This window comes from Poecile atricapillus, chromosome 3 (genome assembly GCF_030490865.1).
Source record: "Poecile atricapillus isolate bPoeAtr1 chromosome 3, bPoeAtr1.hap1, whole genome shotgun sequence".
Classification (NCBI taxonomy): domain Eukaryota; kingdom Metazoa; phylum Chordata; class Aves; order Passeriformes; family Paridae; genus Poecile; species Poecile atricapillus.
Window position 1 is genome coordinate 87963067 of NC_081251.1, and position 22404 is coordinate 87985470.

The 22404-nt window shown below is 46.2% G+C and overlaps 1 protein-coding gene across 2 annotated transcripts in view; it reads left to right on the plus strand.

Moving 5' to 3' along the window:
- Window positions 1-7697: 7697 nt before the first annotated feature.
- Window positions 7698-22404, plus strand: part of LOC131578032 (uncharacterized) — a 90045-nt gene continuing 75338 nt past the window's right edge. For both annotated transcript variants that reach the window (XM_058836406.1, XM_058836407.1), the window contains exon 1: window positions 7698-8301. In XM_058836406.1, the coding sequence (XP_058692389.1) occupies window positions 8197-8301 (105 nt within the window). In that variant the 5' untranslated portion in view covers window positions 7698-8196. The remainder of the gene's footprint in view (window positions 8302-22404) is intronic.

The following is a 22404-nucleotide window of genomic DNA, read 5'->3' on the forward strand; positions in this document are numbered from 1 at the left end:
GGTCCACCTGGTGGGACTGCTCCTCTCCTATGCAGTATGTGACTGGAGTATCCAACCATCCCAACCACAGGCCGTGTTAGGACAGCTCTGAAAATTGTGATGATGGTGCACTTTGGTGACAATAGCAGCAAGGAAGTGGGCAAAAGTATACTGAAATCCCATTTATCTGTGGGTATGATGAGTGTCTGCCATATATAACCAAATTAGGCTGTCTCTTCAGAAGTCATCCCTTGGGTTTATGAGGGAGAAAAGAGAAGGGGTGGGAACTGATGAGATGAACATCTGATCCTTTGAACTGAATCTGTCTGTCCTGTTTTTCTTGCTACTTGCTACACATGCCTCCCTGAGATGGAGTCCCACACACCTGCTACATGCGTGGTTTTGTGATGTGTGAGCAGGTTTATTCAGGGGATTTGATGCTGTGTATCTGGGCCCATTTCCCATCTAGAAGGCAACCAGAATACATCTAAATAGATCTGTCTGAGAAAGAGGAGAGTTTTTTTCAAAAACAGGCTCCAGAACAAGACTCATTAATACCTCAAGGAATGCTGGCTGTGGTGTGGAAACAAAGATGGAGAGTTTTTCTCTGCATTGTCTCCTCTAAGTGGAGTCAGGTGTGTGGCCATACTTTGGTTTGCCTTTGAGGCTAGGTGTGGGGCTGTAATCTGTGTCAGGCTCTGGTGGCCACTTCTCATGCACTTGAATGAAGAGAGATCATCCTAGGGTGGGATTCGGAGGCAGGCCTGATCCTTTCACTCTGGCCTTCTGCGCCAAGGGGGCCTGCAGAGCCTGGGAGCAGCAACGTGTCTGGCTGGCTATGCAGACTTGGAGCAGTAACCTGGCTGGCTGTGTGAGACACCCAGACCTGTGGTTACTGAAGTGAGATTTCCTTCGTGAGCGTGTGCTTTCCAACATAAAGCAGCTCGTTCTTGCTACGCGGTAATGCTACCTGTGCTCTCGGCCCAGCCGGGAGAACGCGCACGCCGGCAGAGCTGGGGAAGCCCGGCAACCCTGCATGCCCTGCGTCCTCTGCAGGCCGCGGTCCTTGTTCCCGGCAGAGAGGCCGGGCAGGGAGAGGCGGTACAGCGGCAAGCCGCGGTCTGCTGCGCCCCCTGGGGCCGCCCGGCCGGCAATGCAGGCACGGGAGGAGTCGGGGACGAGACGGCAGGGGCTTTTCACGAGCGTGGAAACAATGAGAAATGAGGGAGTGATGGAGGATAAGATCTCCATGAAAATATCTCACCCCACACCCTTTATCAGCCTTTTGTCTTAGTCCATCTTTTCTTCCCAGCACCCCCCCTCCCCCTTTTTTTTTTTTACCATTTGTAGTGCTAGCGTGACTGCATGCAGAGCTCACGGTTTCTGATGCCAAATCTCATTTCCTCCCTGCAAAGGCTGTTTTCATCCTTGTTTACACAGCCTAGAGAGCTGTTTTAAGTGGAATTTCTGGTGAATTGCTTGCAAATAATTGTCCTTAGCTATGGGAAAGTGATAAAGGTTTAACCGTTTTGTCTTGGCCTCTAGAGGAGTTGGGGAGGAGATGCAAGTCTAAGGTGCAATCACAGATTTTAGAAAGAAAGGAGTAAATAGCATGCTTGTGATTTATTCTCATTACAAAATCTTTTAAGGCCCCTCCTTCCCTGGCCAGTCTAGCAATCTGAGGTTTTGAGGCAGAGGCTTGTGAAAACAAGTTACCTTTTTCTATTCCTCATAATGCAGTTTTATTGGATGCTTGGACCCCTTCTGCTTGCTTCTGGCTGATTTGTGGCCAGAAATACTCAGTCATTTGCAGCTCTGCAGTTATTTTAAGGGGCATATATTTTACCTGCAAGCCTTTCTCTGAGAATTCTGCTGTGCTGTCACTCCTGCAGAGGCCTCAGGTGGTGCTCCTGCTCTTCTCCCAGCCTTCCCTGCCATGCTGAGCTGCTCAGCAGCACAAGCTCACACACTGATTTCAGACCCAAAACTGTCTTCCCTGCTCAGTGATGAACTGGAGCCTGGCAGCAGCTGGAGATGAGGTGCAGGGAGGAGATGGGAGTACTAACAGTTCTGTGAAACAATACAAGTACTGTCTGGTGTTTTCTGCTCACCTGATGGCAGTCTGAGAGGTCTGGCCAGGCCCAAAGTGGGGCACTGTGCCCAGGAGTTGCCTAGGATGGCCCAGCCAGGGTACAGCATGGGTGTTGCTCTCCTTATGCATGCATTGTGCCCGCATTAAGGCATCAAGTTTAAACTTGCACGTCCTGAAAATTCTTCCTAGAATTTCTCTCCCTGGTGATACTAACCTGGCTCTTTTTTCACTTCCCTTGGAAGCACTGCAGCTGCTCACAAATACATATCTAGATGGGGTGCCCAACTAGAGGAACTGGGAAACCTCTTTGATGTTGAACGCTGTGTTTTATTTATAAACTTAGGATAAGCCCAGAGGCTGGCTGGGCAGCCAGGAAGTTCTAGAGAGGAATTTCCCCCCATCAGACCAGGAACCACAATAATATTTTCCCCTTCCCCTTCAGAGACTATGTCTGTTCATTTTGCTTTAGAAGTTTTCTATTTTTGCAAGACCCTATATCCTTTCTCTCTGTTGCTGCACTTCTAAGCATTATAGTTTGATGTTTCTTGTCTTTGTCTAAAGACCTCAAGTCTGAGGCAGCTGATGAGCTGGTAGGGTCTTTCTGTGGGGGCAGACTGCATGTTTCTTTCATCTTTGGACTGACTTCTTCTGGCTACATGGCAGGGCTCAGAAGCACTGTGTGATCCCAGCTGTTATTGAGAAGGCATTTGAAAAGGAAGAGATGTGAGTTGTAGTGAGTGTATTTGAAGGAAAAAAGGTCAGACGAGACAATTCCTCTTCCCCAGGGATTAGAAGGAAGCTATCCAAAGCAGAAATCATTGCTTCTCTTTCCTTGTGTTTCTGAGAAGCCAGGCTGCCCTGCTACCCTGGCCAGGCTAAACTGTGAGTGCTGTCCCAGCAGCCTGTTACCAAGTGGGTGTTAGGGGGCCCTTCCAGGCCCTATTGCAGAGGAATGAATGTCTGCAATACCGTCAGGAGAAGTATGGTGTAAATGGTTACACCATACTTCTGCTCTCTTAGGTTATATTGGCCACATGCTCACTTTCCAATTGTCCCAAGAAATTTGCAGGGAGAGAATGGGCAGCAAGGTAATTATAACAGAGATGGGGCTACCCAGCAGTGCTGTTGATAGGATTGTGTCTTCTTCTTATGTATATCATGTGACCTATGCTGGAACAGTCACTGTTTCTCTATCAAATAGCATCTCTTCAATTTCCTTTTCCTTCTTTTCCTCTTTTATGACAGTCAAAACCTGTGTATGGCAAAGCATGTATCCTAGGTCATTCATTGCTCAGATGAGTCTAAAAGATATGTATCTGAAAGAGAACAGATAGCTGCTATCCTCAGCCACCTTTAACCAGCCCTTCTTGATTCTCCCTGAAAGTCCAAAGTGTTTGCATGACAGCAGCTAGCTCAGTTCTGGGACAGTCTGTAGCCTTTAAGGTTAACAGCAGGCAGTTCTAACCTTTGGTTGCTTACAGCTTTAGTGATCCCTTTGTGTGTGGGATGTGTTTCCCAACTGCCTGTCCCATACTCCTGGTATAAAGACCACACAGTCAGAGATTGGAGAGCCCTTGTGTGTGCTGCAGCTTCACCCCTGCAGCTGGGTCAGGGAGGGTTTGTGATTTATGCGGTGGGGACTCAGCTTAGTTTGGCCTGTGTTAGGGCAGACATTGTGCAGAGGCCAAGTCAGAGGTGATCCCTTCTGGAGGAGCCCAGAGGCTCAGCAGTTCACACACTGAGAGGAGGAATGCCCTGTGGTTCCTGCTAGAAGTGATTGATGGCTACCTAGGGACAAAGCTTGATGCCCTTGGTGTCTGTCATACTGTTCCGAAAACAACTCTCATTATTTTTTTGTGGATTGTCTTTCTATTCTGCTTTTATCTACATACACTGGACTGTGTTTGAATCCATTGGTGGATGGCCATGCTCTGGAGCACCATTCAAGGTGCGCCTGGCTTTGGGTCCACATCTTCCTCCAAGCAAGCTCCAGGCTCAGCTTTCATTGTGCTCCTGCCCTTCTATTCTCTTCTAGCATTTGCCTTGGCAGATGCTGCTTCCCTGCCTAGCACTGGCGGTACCTCCAGTGTCTGTCAGTTAGGGTCATAAGTAAGCAGGAATGGAGGGGGTTTTCCAGTTCAACCTTGTCTCCCTCGGTGTAATGAGGGGAGATCACCAATAGATGGCACTTGAACCTCTTCCCTGGCTGTTTTTTTCCCTCCAACCTCGGGATGCTCAGCCCAGTGTATGCACAGATGCAGCATGAGCGTGTTATGGCACAGTGTGTGGAAAAAGGAGACCAAAAAGCGATTCCCTGTGTAACAAAGGGGCAAGCAAATCCCCAGGTGACTTCAAAGGGTGAAAAAAGCATCTCTTTACTTTTCAGAAGGCTTGACCAGGCCTACCTAATGAGGCTTTCTGCACCCACACACATTCCTGTTCTTGCACCCGGCAGTGTTAGCCTTGGCAGGATACTGGGCAGGATAAACTTCAGAAAGCATTAGCTTGTCCTCTGAGCACAACAGAAAACACAGCTCAGAGTGAATCTGTGCATTAAATGAATCCTTACTATTGCCTGTCTCCCCATTACACTGTTCGCTCAGGATTCCCACAGAGGAATGTCTCCAAGGGAAAATAAGATGTGGCACAACAGACATCCAGGGATGTCTTCCCCCTAGCAGCAGTGGGAAGGAACACGTGGAAGTGAATCAGTACCCTGCCTCAGCTCACAGTACCCTGCCCTCTCCCTGTCACCTCAGTGCCATGTGTTCTTGCAGGGGAAACTTGCCACTTGCCTCCTTTCTGCTCCTGGTCTGGCCAAAAGGAACTTAAAGACTCCTTCAAGAAATGCTGGAGCAGGCATGTGGGTTTATCCTAAATGTTGTGTGCTGCATTTTTTATGCTTTTATCATGTGACCAGAGGAAACTTGGACTAGGTTTGAAATTTGGTTTGAATCCAGTAGGCAGATCAAAATTCCAGGCGTGAGAAACCCACAGGAACCAAAACAAGAGCAGAGTGATCACATGAGATGCTTGGGAAGAGAAACCATTAAATTTTGCCTAGCTCCAGCAGTTTGATCTAGTAACAGGCTAGATTATAGTCTGGGCACATACAGCTGGGAGGTACCACTTCTATTCTTGGTTCTTCCACAGCTTTTCTCAGTGACTTTCAAAAAGTCAAGTAACGTTCTCTGACTTAGGTTTTTCTTTGGGAATAATACTATTACTTACCCCTTGAAAATGTTTTGCTATCCTCAGATAGAAGTTACACAGTAGTGTTCTGCAACATGTATGTGGAGAAACAATGTCTCCAGACCACTTAGGAAGCTTTCTTTCCACTATGTGATGCAACAGTGTGACTTGTCATCTACTGGGAACCCATTCATCATGTTGAGCCTCATCCTCAGGGCACAGATCACCTAAGAGAAAGGTTGCAGCTGTAGGCTGTAGCTCTGCTTTCTGTGAGGGTTTCTTTTCCTCTGGGAGTCTGCTAAATTGCTTGTCACTGGCTGCAGCAGTGTGTCACCATGCCTCATTCAGAGGAGATGCTGGATGCTGTGGATTGATGGAGAGATTGTGATCTGTCGATCAGTTGCTCCTGGCATTGCAGTTGTGGATGACGAGAGAGGTCATGGTCACCAGTGTGAGGTGCAAGAAGGAACCTGAAGGTGAGTTTCTCCTGAATCTGCTGGAACACAGAGATGCTCATGAACATAGAGTGTGAGAAAACACTGGGAGAAGGTGTCTATAACTAGATTTCCAATAGAACTAGATGTACCCAAAGTTGGTGCTCTTGGCTATTCTGGTCATATGAAATACAAAGCAAGAAAGAAACAGCTTCTCTGCAGGTTATTTGCTGAAATGTGTAGGTAAAGGTTGCAGAAGCAGGATTTGTAGTATTAGTTTCTCTCAAATTGCAAGTGCCCCCAAAAAGCCTCATCAACACTTGTTTTTGCTGCTTGGCCTGAGAAGGCCTGGCCCTGCCGCAGTTTAGGAGGCCTAGTATAAACCCCTCACCAGGCTGTGGTCCCCACTGCTGTCCTGTGGTGTAGTGGGGTGGGGTGAGCTCAGGTAGAGCCTGTGATGTGTTACACTTGGGATGGTAGGTTCTGCTCTTCACTGTTTCAGGGAGCTTTTTCAGCTTCATCTGTTCTGAAACAAACAACTAGGCCCTGGCATGTTCCTGTCCCAATGCTTGAACTCTGAATGGGAAAGCAATCATACACAGTAGTTTAACCATATATATATATAAAGAAAAAAAAAAAAAAAAGGAAACAATTATAAGAGAGTCTCAGTTGTTGGACTTTGAGATATACACTGGTTATTGGTTAGGTCCCAGGAATAATTCTTATCTAGCATTAAATACATTATTGTATATCTCTGGAGGATTTTTTGTTTCAGTTGGCATTTTACTCCCTCCTGTTGGATGCAGGATGCCAGACTAATAATCTGCTCATGTGCACTATTCCGTTTGTTTTAATTCATGCAGTAGGAAAGGCAGAAGTACCTATAGCAATATTTGGTGGCTTAGAGTCATAAAGTTGGATTGTGATTTCAGTTTGGTATGAACTGGAGGAAAAATAGGTGAAAACAAGTCCATGATGTGAATGCAGAATTCACAGAACATGTATGGTTTAACAGCTGAGACAGCGTCCTACTGTAGACATCTTCTAAGAAGGCACTGTCTGAAAAGCAAAAATTTTGTTTTCTGGCTCAGACTCTGTGCTTGTTTTACTCCTTCGAGAAAAAAACACTTCGCTAAGTGGAGCTGAACTGAGGCCCTTTCCCCTGCAGCAAAGATGTGCTTTCTCTTTTCCACACTCAGCACTTTAGGAGTGCTCTTTCCTTATCTTGTTACAGGCCTGCTGGCTGAGAACTGGGAGCCCACAGTCAACCAGCTTTTGCTCCTCTGGAATTTGTACAGAAGCACAGATCTCTGCAATGCTTCCTAGCTTGTCCCAGGAGAAGGGTTGGGACAGAAGGCTCTGCTGGCCTCAAGGGACCGGTAATGGGAAAAACGGACCTTTCACGTAGACACGGGGAGTTCATCGCTGGAACGGAGCCCTTTGTTGTTACTGCTGGCAAACATATCGGCGGCTTCCTGTGGCTTCAGAGTGGCTGGGAGCTTATCAGTCAGTACCTGATAATTTTCCTGACTGTTTTGCCAGGGAGGTGATGGAAGACTGGCTCGGAAATGGGGGATCTTGCTTGTGTCCGAGGACAGCTGGTGCAGCAGGAGCTGGTGCAGCAGCGCCTGCGCTTCTGTGGGGAAAGGCCGTGGCGAGCTTCCCCGCTGCTGCAGACCCCACGCACGTTCCCGAGACTTCAAGGGACTCCCGGGACTTCAAGTTCAAGGGACTCGAGAGAGGACCCACGAGCCCTCCCTATGGATCTGTGCTCTGAATCGGAGAACAGGACAGACAGATCACGGCATCCCGTTTTGGGATCCCTGGATTGCGAGTCAGGATGAGGTAGCGCAGAGACAGCTACCACGCCGCTACATCCCGAGCAGAGCCCGCCCAGGTTGGGGACTCAAGGAACGCCGGCGGCCGGGAAGGGCCGGTGACCCTTTAAGCGGAGTCCCCGCCCCGCCCCGTCCCGCCCCGTCCCTCCACGTCGGGCCAACGTGCTGCGCGGCTACCGCGCCGCTTGTTACAAGTTTCCCGTGGCGGCGGTGCCGGAGGAGCCCTGGGGTAGCGGTGGCAGCAGCAGCGGGGCGCGATGCCCACCTGGGGCTGGCTGGGCGGGAGCGCTGCTATGAGCGGAGCCCGGCACCTCGCCCAGGATGCTCTGCCGTCCCGCAGTGAGCACTCTGCGGCGAGTGTCTCTTGTCCCCTGTAGCACGCTGCCAGCTGGTACCTCCCTCCTTTCTGAAGCGTAACTGGGGAGGGGGTGGAAGGCAGAGGAAGTTTGGTGATCAGTTTTTTTCTGTAGGCTTTGGAGAGGGATTCCCTTTGCCTCCCAGCGGGAAGGGCTGTAGGACAGGGTATGGTGGCGGAGGGAAGAGGGCACAGCTGGGAGTCGTTCCCTGCCGCCGTGTACCTGGGGTGCTGGATGCGAGCTCCGCGCAGCTCCGCCGAACGTAGGGGCAGCGGCGCGGCAGATGCGGATGCGTGCGTGTGTGTATGCTTAACCCTTTCTTGGCTCCTCGGATTTGTACCATGCTGAAGATCCTCACCAAAAAGCTCAGGAACCAGAGTTTGAACGAAATTCAGCCTTTCCAGCTAAAGGTAAGAAAAGCCGGCTTTGTCTCGGTTGTTTTTTTATCACCTTCAGGTAGCTACTACGAGGGCCTTGAGAAGCTGGAAACTTGCAGTGTTTATTATGCTGGGTCAGTTTCCTCTCAGCCAGTGTGCTCAGGAGGAACTGGCCTAGGCTGTATTTCTGTTACTTAAAGTCCCGTTCCGTTGCACTCAGAATTATCCTGCACAATTCAGATAATACAGAAATGTGTATGGAGACAGGTGTATCTGTCTGTTATTTAGAATGTTTTCCTTTTGATGGGATTCATATTTAACTGTGTAGGCATTTGCCTAGATACCTTTGTACGTGTGCAATCTGTAGCCTCCCAGCCTTTTCCAGGCCAGAATCACACTGTGCTAGGTACTGTACAAACATGATTTACCTGAAATGTCTTTCAGCTCGTTATTTGCATTTCTCTCTTGTGTGGTCCTGAAGGCCAGAATCTGAGCTGAAGTTTGCAGGCTGGATCATTGTATTGACCCATGCCTTTCCAGATTCTTCTTACATCCTTTTTTAAAATTTAAAATAAAACTGAGGACCACAGATTCAGGATAAGAACTGTCTAAGCCCTTCCTGCCAAATATAAAGAGGAATTTTTAAGCCATGTACCACGGGATAAAAATGGAGCCATGACGAATGAGAAAAAAAATACCCAGTCCCGATTTGGCAAAATCGTTGTGAACCAAGGGATCCCCCCTGAAATCAGCAGTTGCTCTGGATTGGCACCAGTACTGTGGGAAGTGTAGCACCTGGCCCCAAATTAAAGAAGGGATCTGGGAAAAGTAGCAGCCCTCGTTGCCTGAGTTGGGGGCTGGGGATCTATATATCAGACTCTAGTGGATTCTTTTGTATGTGCTACACAGAGGCTCATTGCCGTGTGGCTGCACTTCTGCGCAGTCACTCTGGACAGGCTGACGGCAGCTTTGATGAAACATCAGCACTGTTTCTAACAAAGTTTGCTGTACTTCTTCCTTCGGGGATTGTACATTCTGTGGCTTTCAGGGGAGGCAGGGTTAGATTTTATTTTTGGAAGTAAAATAAGGGCAGTGTTTTAGGTTGTCGTGGATTGATTCAGTGCATAGTATCTGCAGAGGGAGTGAGGGTTTATTTTAACACTGTTTCTGGGCCTTATGGTTGCAATCTTCTGCTTTAGCTTTATTGTTTGTCTCTTGGAGCTTCAGGTTGTGAAACTGTGAGAATCTTTGGAAGGGGCTCTCAGAGCCTTCAGGATGCTTGGAAACATACAGGAAAATGTGCATTGAGTGGGCATCTGCAGCCATTTTGTTCATGTTAGTGCCAAGGTTTTGTGCTGCAGACAGGTGGTCTGCATTTTTGCAGGCTTAGTGGAGAAAGTTAAGCTTGCACTATGCCTTGCTTGCAAGGTTAATGTGTAGCCTATCAGGGCTGTCTTTGAAGCCTGCAGTGGGGAGTGCTACAATGACTGGTACACATGTGTATGGGCAGAAAGCCAGACTTGTGACCTCTGGGTTTAAATCTGTTTTGTAGGCCTCTGGGGACCATGTGCAGCTGCCTGGTCTTGGTTGAGCCTTGCAGCAGCATACTAATTGCTTAATGGAGTGTGCAGTGCTCTGTTTTAGGTGTTGGACCAATGCTCCTTTCAGGTATGGACCCTGGGTAGGTGTCACAGGGGGTGAGCAGTGTGGAAGCTTCTGGTGGCTGTGCTGTGCATGGACTCTCTGTTAAGGCTGTATCTACCTCTGAGAGGTAGATGTCCTGTACCATTTTGCTCTACTGCCCTCATGATGTGGGGCTGCCAGGAATTGTCCAGACTTTGGCCTATTGGCCTTGTCTGTGTCTATGCAGGTCTGTATGTATTCTGGCTTGTATGGTATATGCATTATTTAAAATAATAATGTGTGTGCTGTCATTGAAACCTAGTGAAAAGTTAGGTGAGAGCACAGAATCAGGTCTGTAGAGGTCTGCAGCCCTGTAAGTGAAGAATGAGCATCAAGGTTGGATAGAGTTGGTCTACATTCACCATGCAAACCAAGTGCTTTCTGAGCTTTACTAACAGAGTGCTTAGATGCTCTTCTCCTTCATTGCCCACTCACTTTAGCACTTTATGACCTCTTTGGGAAGTTCCCAAACTCAAGGAAAAACAAGCTGCTGTTGTCCTTCTAGCTTACTGAAATTAGCCAAAGTCCAAGGAGACTGTTCTTGAGTGAATTGTCAACTCATTTTTACAAGTGTGGAAGATTTGACCAACCTTGGATTGGCATCCAAGCTTTGAGAATCTTCTCAGAATGAAATTTATGCCCACTGTAAAGGTTTTAATTTTGTAAGATGTGTCCCAAATTGGTTTAGTGTGGCTGTGATAGGTCCTCCTAGTCTTTCCCCAGGTGGAGAAGCTGAGAGGATGCCATGGCCTTCTGTAAGTCAAACCACAAAATATGCATGCTTTGGGTGTTGATATAATGGACTTCTGTTTTTACATTCTAAAGCTGGTCTTTAGGCAGTTGACAACTAGGGCCGCTCAGAGGACTTTGACTCAAGAGATGTGCTGGTATGTCTCAGAAAGTGTCCCTTTATTTCCCTTTCCCCAGAAGTTACCATGGTGGGAAGGGAGGGACTGACTCTTCAACACTTCACTGTTGGGTTGGCCTGTTCAGACTTCAGTTTCTGATAAGGGTGGCTGGGCTGTCAAGTGTGATAGGGTTCAAATTTGAATGCCTTGCTTTGGAAGACAGCTGGCCTTGCTTCACAGAATCCCAGAATGGGTAAGATTGGAAGGGATCACAGTGGATCTGTTCCAGGCTCCCTGCTCAAGCAGGGTCATACTAGAGCACATGGTATGGGACTGTGTCCAGACAGTTCTTGACTATCTCCAGTGAGGGAGACTCCACAACCCCTCTGGGCTTGGTCACACACAAAGTAAAGGAGCTCTTCCTTGTGTTCAGGTGGAGCTTCCTGTGCATCTGTTCCTGCCTGTTGCCCCTTGTCCTATTGCTCAGCACCACTGAGAGGAGCCTGGCTCCATCTTCTTGACACCCCCTCTTTAGGTATTTATATACATTGATGAGATTCCCTCTCAGTTGCCTCTTTTTGAGACTGACCAGGCCCAGTTCCCTCAGCCTTTCCTGGCAAGAGAGATGTTCCAGTCCCTTAATCATCTTTGTTACCCTCCACTGGGCCCACTCAGGAGCTCCATGTCTCTCTTGTACTGAGGAGCCCAGAACACAGCACTCCAAGTGTATTTCACCAGGGCTGAGTAGAGGGGCAGGATCACCTCCTTCAACCTGTTGGCAAAATGCTCTTCCTAATGCACCCCAGGATACCATTGGCCTCCTTGGCCACAGGGCACACTGCTGGCTCATGGATGGCTTGTTGTCCACCAGGAACCCCAGGTCCTTCTCCACAGAGCTCCTTTCCAGCACCTGAGCCTGTGTCAGGTCCATGAGGTTATTCTTCCCCAGGTACAGGAAGCATTTACCTTTGTTGAATTTCAGAAGGTTCATCTCTGCCCATCTCTCCAGCCTGTCCTTCTCAGGGGCTGCAGAGTCCTCTAGGGTATCAACCACTTCTCCCAGATTTGTGTTATCAGTGAACTTGCTGAGGAGGCATCTGCCCCTTCATGACTCATTGACAAATGAGTTAAACAATATTGGGCCCAGTATTGAACCTTGGGGGATACACTAATGACAGGCCTTCAGCCAGACTGTGTGCCACTGATAATGACCAACAGCCAATTCTCAGTCCACCTCACTGTCTACTCATCCAGTCTGCACTTCCTGAGTTTGCCTATGAGGATGTTATGAAAGACAGTGTTGAAAGTCTTGCTGAAGTCAGCACAGACAATGTCCGCACTCTCCCTTTATCCAGCCAGGTAGTTGTTTCATTGAAGAAGGTAATTTGGTTTGTCAGGCATGCAATTGGTAAATTCATGCTGACTACTCCTTGTCATCCATGTGGATAGACATGGCTTCCAGAATGAGGCGTTCCATCACATTTCTAGGTATTGAGGTGAGGCAGACTGTCTGGTAGTTCTTTGATTCCTAATTGTTGCCTTTTTTGAGGAATGGGATAACATTCGCTTTTTTCCACTGTCAGGCACCTCTCCTGATTGCCACAACCTTTCAAAGATGATTGTGAATGGCCTAGCTGTGGTATTTGCCAGCTTTCTCAACATCTTTGGAAGCATCTTATCAGAGCCTGTGAACTTGAGGATGTCAAATTTTCCTATGTGTCTTTCCCCTGGATACTTGTGCCCCTGTAGCAGGGTCAGCATGTTCGCTCCTGAGCTCTTGTAGTTGACAGCACAGCCTGTTAGCTTAAGAGCTTCAGCTCTTCAACCTTCAGCTTCTGTGGCAAAATTCAAGAAAGGAGAGGGCATTGCCTAGTGCCTCAGTCTTTGGTCTACTTCTTGCTTCAATGGCCTGGTGTTATTTGCTAGAGATTAGGCCAGATTCAGGGACCTTTTTGGCTGCTTCTGGACAGAAGTGGATCTGACTTTACAGGTTAGGGGTCATCTTGGTAACAACTGGCAACTGGGTCTGTTCCAGAGAAGATGACACAGGAGAAAAAAGTGAGATCAGGGAAGTGTATTCAACTATGTATTGTAGTGAAATGCTTCAAACCAGGAAAGTGAGAGGGGCCTGTAACACAAGGCCTAATTTTATTTTTCATGTTAGTTGTCCAATATTACAGTCTAGTGTAGTTTTTTTATTATTTTCTTTCACAGTTTTAGACTTGTAGCCCTGAGAAGCGCTTTCTGAACTATTAAGTCAGGCTGATCAAGGAGCTTTTAAAATGCATATCTTGGGCTTGCATGTGGGTTTGTGATGGTGTACTGATATTGAGCCCTTAAAAGTGTTCTCTAACCAGCTTCATCGTCTTTCTGCAAATCATATGTCTTATTCATCCCCACTGTTTGGGGTAGGGGTTTCTCACACAAATGTGTTTCTTCCAAGTTTCTCTTTAAGTCTTGGGGCCTTGCTATTTATCTAGTGGCTAAAGTGTGGGTGTCTGTTTTCTGAGCTTTGCTTGCAAGCAAGCTCCTTCAGGCAGGGAGCATCTGGCTAGAACAAGTCTGTACATTGCCAGTCAAACTAAGCCCTTAATTAGTGGCCCTAGGTGTTATCCGAATGAAACAGTTGGATTGTGGTGTGTTAAAAAACTAACTGTCTGGAACGTGCCGCTAAAGAAAACTGAGCACTTTAAAGGTGGCAATTTCATTCCAACTTTGCTGTTGACACAAACAACTTGGGAGGTGATACAACTGATGTTCTAATCCACAAAAGTTGTTAAAGTACTTATGTACTTTGTCTTGGGCAGAGATAATACAGACATGTTTGTCAGTTCTTTAATGTTGATCAGTGATACAAGGTCATATGTGAGTGTTCTGGCAACAGGGAACTGTGTTTCTCTTCCACAAAACTTTAGCCTTGTACTTGCTAAAAGGGAATTATGTGCTAGGTGCTAGCAAAGCCACTAGTGTCAGTTCTCTTCATGTACCCTTGCAGTGTATATGTGTGCATACACAGCACTAGGGGCCAGAAGGTCATCTCAGCTATTTTCTACAGGCATCTGTATCTGGAATCTGCTATGAGACTCTGGTCTGGCTGGCCAGCCCTGACAGGCAACTGGGAATCATCTTCATCCTCCCTGTATGAAGGGGATTCAGCTGTCTGTGCAAAGTGAACATCAAGCTTGCAGGCAGTGACTCCTGTAGTCATGTCCCTGTAGTAGCTTGTTACTCTGTAGAGCAGGGAGCGTTATTTTTTTTTCTCCTTAGACCAAAAAAAATAGTGGAGTAGGATTATTATTGATGATGCACAGTTAGTATGCTTTGAAAGATCTGCATAGGTGCTCAGACTTACTATGAAAGAGGACAGACTTACTTCTTTGGGCTGATTGTTTGCCATGTGTCACAGGTCTTCAGCTTGACACAGGGAAAATTTAGCTTTGTCTGCTGAGGTGTAGGTAGGTTTTCTCTCTGTTGTAGCTTTTTCAGCAGATGCCACCAAACAGGTTCATTCCTCTAGAGCTGCAGGACTCTGTTTTACATTGAAACTTTGCTTTTCTTCCTGTTAAATCAGCTGGTTACATTAGATGCTTCTGGTTTGTTGTAATCTCAGGAAAGATACAAACGCATGAATCCAAGTGTGTAATTATAATTGTGACTTACAGAATATCTATGAATATGCCTGAAGTTAGGCTTGTGATAATTTGGACTGAAAATATGTATGTTAGTGGGTTAGAAATGCTGTGATAGATACTTAGCTAAGGCAAAGAATAGAACAGGCAATCCCAGCCACTTTAAGCCTCAGGTTTTTGAGACTTCTGCTTGAGGCACTGTAAAATAATAGGTTTGCAATTCTTTCTACTTGGCTTGAAGGTCTGAATCTTTAAGGGTTGTCATCTTTTCTGTGCAGACATGTAGCACTGATAATCTCCTGTAATGACTTAATTCCTAAGAGTGTACTTCAGAAAATTTACAGATACTGCAAATACAGCATGATGGGGCATTCATTGGCGTTGGGGTAGTTTAAGACATTCTCTCAGCTGGCCTTTATGACTGATAGGAAATGATGGACTAGCTTATAAAAAGTCCACCTCCCAGAGGCACAAAGAAATCTCATTACTTTTCCTTGTATTTCCCAATTCTTGGTTTTTATCTGAATGAAAAACTGAATTCTGAAAAGTCAGTATTAAAAAATCAATATTATAAAGCTATATATTTAACTTTGGGATTTCAGTGACAATTGATTATTTTTCTTTGCTGGATAGTGCCATTCTATATTTTCTGCTGTCCTGCATTCTCCTACAAGTTGCAAATTTGTTGCACTGTTTGGGATGCTAAATGTCTTTTTGGGCATGAAAAGAGCTCATAGTTGAGGTGAAAATAGAAAGCAGAACGAGGTCATTATTTATTTTTATTATATAGCTTTCACAAAAAAGTGGGTTCACCACTTTTTATAGTAAAAAGCAAGGCTTGCATCTGCTAAGGAGAGTTCTGTGGAGTGGTGGGTGGGCAGGGCACCACTCTGCTGTAATGTGTCAGCCTGGCCAGCTTCCCTGGCTGTTCCTGGAGCATGCCTGGGGTCACAGCAGTGTTGGGATTCCTCAGAACGGGAGCCAAGGGCTGTATTCCGTTTTCAGTGGGAAGTAACACTCCCACATACATTGTAGGCAGTGCCAACCCCTCCCACCCCCGTACCTTTATCTGTAGCCCCTGTTCTCCTATTGAGTGGGGTTCAGGTTGCCGGGTGATCCAGCACTTCCTAGCAACCGACATCACAGGTATGCGTGTGTGCTTGGCCGTGCTCTGCCACAGGAGCTGCACGTGGCCGTGGGCAGCGCCTGTTTTTCCTCCTGCCACCGGTGACCAGCAGTCAGCCAGCCAAGGTGTTTGTGAATAGGCATCAGAACCATCCACAAGTTCTCAGTGTGAACACCCAGGCAAAGATTTAGAGAAAAGCCTGTTAGTTGTGATCTTTGTGTGCTCTGGAAGCATTACCTGTGCTGTGAACTCTGCTGTGACCCAGGCCTGAACGTTGATGTAAAGGATGTATGGCCCAGTGTGGCCTACGCAGAGCTGTCTCCATGCCAGTGTGGGCACAGGGCTACCCAAGCTGTGGGGATGCAGCAAGCAGGTGAAGCACAGTTCAAAGAAAGTTTCTTCTGGATCAGCATGGTTACTCCTTGGGGCTGGACAACTCACGGTGTCTCTAGGCATTTCTTCCTTCTCTTGCTGTGTTCTTGCTTTTTGTGCCTTTATAACCTCCTCTCTGCCATAAGCTGGTCTATTTGGACAAAGACCTGGTGTCCATATGTACCTCAGTCTATATGTCACACTGAATTCATCAGTTCTTGTAGGACAGGCATTTTTAGGCTGGGGCATCTCGGGAGCTGGCTGATCAGGGGGAGCAGATATTACATGATAAGTAGTTTTTTTTGTGGGAGTTTTTGTTTTTTTCTCTCATTTGTAGTCACTGTAGCACACCAAGTGCTCAGCTAGCTGAACTTTTGCTGTTGTCCTACTGAGAAGCTCTAGCAGAATGGGAATGCCACAACAGAGTACCCTTATGAAGAACTCACATGATTAGTTCTCTGGTCCATCATTGATGGCTTCATGGAGGATGAAATACCATGGATGCTTATGGAAACTTCCCGTTGGATTTGCATGTAACAAAGTATTTTGCTTGGTAGATTTGTACCAAAGCTGTCACATGACTGCATGTGCAGTAATCCAAATCCTCGTTCTTTCTAGTTATTCTGTGTTAGCACAGCAGAATGTCATCTAAGGGTGGCAGGGGCTAAAAGCCAAAAGAAGATTCTGTGAGTGCTTTACAAAGCAGCTGGTGTGGACCAGCCCCTTGTTGCTTTATTTCTAGCCCTCTCTGCCCCTGGCACTCTTCTCTAGACAGGTCATCATCCAGGCTCATCCTGCTGCAGAGAACTTCAGGTTGCCAAGACCTGAGCTGTGCCAGTGGAGCACAGACACAGATTGATGTCTGTGCTCCACTGGCATGCACCCTTCAGATGAGTGTTGCGAGTGAGGAGAGGATCGGTATCCCTAAGGCATGGTAGCCTGGTAGGCTGTGGGTTGCCTTCATCAAACAGCATGACTGGGTTGGCTGGTCTTTCTACCCAGCAAACACACCTGAGAAAAGGCCTCTCCAGCTTTGCCTGGATTCATGTCTAGGTTTTGGAAGACAGGTACCTGCTAGGGAGGGCAGGAGCCTCCCTTGGAATGAAAATGTAGACCACCTCCCTCCGAATTATTGTAATTTTGAAATCAAGGGGCTCTCAGGCAGAGATCTGGGGATAGGAGTAACAGTTCTTTACTAGTATGTATAACAAGGCAAACAAACAACAATAACTACAGCGTTAACAACAGAACAGAGCCAGGGACCCCATGACAGCCTTGTCAGCCGAGACGGGAAAGGATGGAGGAGACGCTTTGCTTCAAAAACCCCCTCAGGCAGTCAGTCCTGGTGCTTCTGCAGGGCTCTGAGGAACATTTAGCTGGAACAGCAGGGATGAGCAGAGATCCTGGGCCAATGGATGAGGTGTATCAGCAGCTCCATAGTGGTGGCTGGCACTGGCATGTCCTGGCAGGGCAGGAGATGTGAGCCCCACCAACGAAGAAGAAGAAGCAGCAGAAGCTCTGTCTGGGTGATGGCAAATTCCCTTTTCCCTGCAGCAACAGCTCCCAGAAAAAGTGTCCTCTGAAGCTGAAGAAACGAGCAAAACTGTCCCTGCCCTCCTTTTTCCTGTCCCCCCTTCCCCCCTGGACCCAGCTGAACTCTTTGTGTTTTTCAGGTACCCACCAAGTACCAGCAATCAGGTTTTCCCTGCAACTAATGGATAAAAATTCCACAGGTGAGCCAGAACTAAAGGAAGGACACCTAACCCCCAACAATTCACTTTCACATTCTAGTTCCAGCATCAGGCTATATGAGATATGAGTTCAGGGCTTGAAACACTTTCTAAGGAGGAAAAGGAAACCAATGCCTGAGTTTAGGTCTCTATAGGAGGCTTTTATTAATCATGTCTCCCATTTCATGGATAGGTTCACCTGAGGTTTGTTGCCTGACTTCAGGGTAGATGGTCCTTATCTAAATCTAGGTTTACAAAAGGATGGGAGATGTTCAAATACCTCAATATTCATAAATGTCCGCAATGAGAATAGGTGGGCCTTAGTTTCTGATTTATCTAGGGACCAAATTATTGCTTGGTAGCTGATTAACTGATTTGTCTGGGCTACAAACCTGGTTTTGAGCCAGGATTTCAAGGAGATCACACAATTTGAGTTGCTGATAGCACAAAGATCCTATCCCTTCACATCTATGTTATTCAGCAATCTGTCTCATTTTACTCCTTCCTAATGGGGTCACATTGTTTTCATGATGCATGCTGGTTTTTATTTGACTGATGTCCTTACTTCTTGGCATGACACAATCTGCCAAGCTCTATATGGGCATAAGATGAGAATAAAATTTCCTCTGGTTGAATGGGTAATTTCCCATCTTAAGGAAAGGTGCCAGACAGGCAGCTAGGTTCTCCAGTTTGCTGAGAGTGTGTCTGGATGTAAGCTGGAAAAATATAAAATAATCCTTTCATATCCTGTCACCCAGTTATTACACACAAAGCCAAGTGGCTGTTCCAGACAGTTGTCTGCAGCCAGACTATTCTTCTGTGTGCATCTTGTTTTTTTAAAATTATTTTTGTCTTTATTCCTATGAATTGGTTATTCCAAGGGAATAAAGTTCTATGGCCAAAAGCTAATTAAGAGGAAAGAACAGAGGTATGTGGTGTGAAGGACATAAACTGAAATAATTTAGAGGCTTAAAAAATTATCCATGTATAGATTTTTGTTTTCCAGAGAACCCTTTTTGTTCTGCCTTGGACAGAGCCAATCACTTTTGGGAAACCCCTCAATGGTATTTTGCAGAGGGCTGCAGTGCAATGCAGCTTTTCCCATCTTGCCCCTGAATTGATATGTCGGGATGCTAATTTAGTATTTGGTGCTTGGGCACTGTCTCAGTAGTACTCTGTGGTGGGGTGAGTTGGACTTGAAAGAACACTGTCACACTTTGCTCTGTGCATCCCCCATATGTTGTGACATTACAAGTAAAGGCATGGTGCTCTGTGTCCCACTTCCATGAATGAGATTTAGGAACATCTGTTCCATGTTAGACCTACAGTTTCCTCCAGTATCCTGTCATCCTGCATTAGTAACCCAATAAGTTTCTTTTATCTAAACCTGTTCATTTTATATCATCAAATCCAGAACATGCTGTGACAAAGTATTTCACATCTTAACTGCACACTGCCAAATGATCACCTATTTGTTTAGGACCTACCTCATACTGATTTTTGTGCCTTCTGTGTTGTATATTGGAGAAGAGAGCAAATATTTGAATTCTTCCTTGTGCACTTATTTCCAGGCCATCCCTTCATGCGTGGGATGATCTGACAACCCATTTGTCAGATTTTCCCCGACTAGGAACCACTTGGAATCACAAAACATTTACCAGGAAATGATCTGGTGCAGTGAGGGACATTGCAAGTTATGAAATGTTTCTAACTCTTACTTCGAAGGTGCCTGACCAGATGGATCAAAGACCTGGTCTGAAAGGATTATCCTACTGGTTTGCTCTCTGATAAAACATGAGAAGTTTGGTGTAAATCCAAAAGAGGTGAAACAGCTCTTATCTGCTTGCACTCAGAGGGGTTAATATGAGATTCTGAGGGGAGGAGAAACCTGAAGTATCTCATGTGCTCCAAATGTATTTTCCAGCCTGACTAAGACATTACTCCTTGTATTTGCAAATGTGGCTAATGTAGTTCTTTATGGCTGAGCAGAGGTGAGTGTTGAGTGAGGTCTCCCAACATGAACTGCTTCTCCTTAGCTAAGGGAGTGTCTCAGGGCAAAGGCAGTTGCCCTCTGAGTCTCTTCAGTAGGGAATGGAAAAACTGGTACCAGATGTGTTGTTTATGGCAGCTGCTGTCAGCTATGCTTCCCTGGTTGAGGGGACTCATGGAATGCTGATGAGTTGCTGTAAACTGCCCTAGAAGCTAGCCTGTCCAAAGAAACCTTTTCCCATCACAGCAATATAGGAACTGAGCTAGGCCAGTGGGGGTGGAGTATGAGTCGGGAGGGGTGTATTTAAATCCCAGTGGACAAGGCAGGAATGGTTGGCAGTGGTATGAGCAGCCAGCTCCCATCCTCCCTCCCTGAGTGATAAGATCAGCTATTGCAGGTGCCTTTCCGGTTATAGGTGTCCCTTGTACTGTCTTCCTCTTATGTCTGAGAGAGTTTTCAGCCTCTGATAGTGTTGCTCTTAATCTGTTTGGAGCTGAGGTTTAGCAGCAAATGGGCTGTAAATTACAGATGGAGCTAAGTCACTGTATTTTAGTGCATAAAGAAAGTCTTTAATCCTTCAGGATCCTTTTTGTCTTTCTGGATTACTATGCTTCGTGGTGTCAACACTACTGAATAACACTGCTCCTACCGGGTGTGAGCCAGGCGATTGCCAGGGCTCCAAGCTGAGAGTTGTCACCGTTAAACTCTTTTGCAAAGGGATTTCTTTGCATCACAACTGTGTTGCCGCTTCTTTCTAATACCTGCTTTCCAACACTTCACCACGTTTTTCTGTAATAGTTCTCATCTGAACTATGCTGTCTCCCCTCATAGGATGGGAAAGTTAACAGAGGAACTCCAGCCTCCATAAGAATCCTTGAAGCTTGGGTATTAGCCACAGCTCTATTGCAGCAGCAAAGCTGTGAGTAGACTAACAGAGCTGAGTTACTCACTTGAGAAACTCTTGTGTGGTTCACATGCAGGTGACTGCCACCCAAGGCCAGGCTGTTCTGGGTATCTGTATGGAGCAGAACCTGAGTGTAGGAGCTCTGTGGGACACTTACTGGGAAGTGGCACACCTGTGAGCTTTACATGCAGGTAGAAGTGGAGTTGAAGTAGTGTATGGTTTCTGTCACTTGTAATAAGAGTTATAAATCTTAACTAGCCTGTTAAGCTAACAACATAAGGTTAGTTTGAGAATTTTGTAAGAATTCTTGCTACCAGAAAGAGTGATTCATATCAAAGCATGGAGCAGCATCATTCCCCTGAGTCCCGTGCTGCAGTAGTCTTACTTTGGAACACAGTGGACTGGGAAGTCAAGAAGGAAATTGAAGGATTAAAGATTCTATTTCCTTGGTAACACCTGTGTTACCAGACCCCATCCACCTGCTGAGTGAGGGCTGTAGTGACTTTATCTGTATTTTTAACAAGTGAAATTTATAACATTGAAACCACAGCTCCAAACATGACTGCAGCTATGTTTAACCAGACATATTTTTGTTCTCATAGTGGCTTTGAGGATAAATAAACTTAATGGGGTTCTTTCAGATTTGGAGTATTTTGGGTGGTAAGGAACAGAGTCTGAGTGGATTTTTATTGTCTAGGAGGCCTTTTAAAGACTAATTTTTTAATTGATACCATTCCTTCTGCGTCTTTTGTTGTCACAGAAGTGTGCTGCCTCATAGGAAGAGTGCGTGCCTCTATATGGGTGTGTTATAAATGCAATGGCAAAATAAGGTCAATAAAAAGCAATTTATTATAAAACAATTTAAGCACCTGCAACGAAAGAGAAAAACCACAATAAATAGGTCAGCGCAGCGCTGGGTGGACAGGGGTCTATACCCAAGGTATAGGTGTTCCCAAATCCACACCGTATGGGCTGCAGTCCGGGGTTCTTATAGGGGTTTTGTGCCCTGAGGCCAAAACTCCGAGCAGTTACTGTTCAACAAAGAGTCTAGATGGTTGGTTGAATGGATTTCCTGGAACTGGTGAACTGAATCAATAGACAGTGGGGCAGAGTCTCCTCATATGTAAAAAGGTCCTGGATGTTCCTTGATTTCATCCTGGTTTGGGCCATCAGGACGGAGTGGTTGGCTCCGGGGTTGGGGCCGATGAATATCTCGACTGGGCTTCTTTCTTTGTCTAGTTTGATTGCTCCCCACCTGCAACTTGTTCAGGTCCGGTGATGAGTATCTCGTCCGGGCTTGTTTCTGTTATCCAGCCTGATGGCCCGTGTCCTGCTTATTCTTTTAGGCTGATGGGCGCCGGCTAGGATCATTATCCTGATGCCGGTAGAATTGTTCTCTCTAAAATGGATGTTTGCAGCGGGATCTAGGGAGGAATCCCTAGTCACACTATATTTTTTATTTTCTCATGTTATTATACTACAGATATATTTATTTAGGTCTTTACGAATTTTTATTCATAACTATATTTATTACAGTCCCCCGCCTAATACTTCATCACATTAAAAATTTGTATTATTTTATCCAATCCTACAGAGGGAGGAGTGTGGGATTAACCACATTCACCTTCCTCCCAGTCTGATAGTGAATTCTCACAATATTCTTGAGACAGGTTATGTTTCTTTTCAAAATTTCTTAAGGCTTTAATTGCGTTTCTGTTCTCTTTTTCCTCCTCTAATTTCATCAGTTTAGAGAGAGGAGTGGGTCTCCCTTGTGCTTTCTCTGGATCAATTGGAAGGGTGGCAATCTGCATTCCTTGCACAACAGAGTGAATTAGTCTGATGAAGCAAGGAATT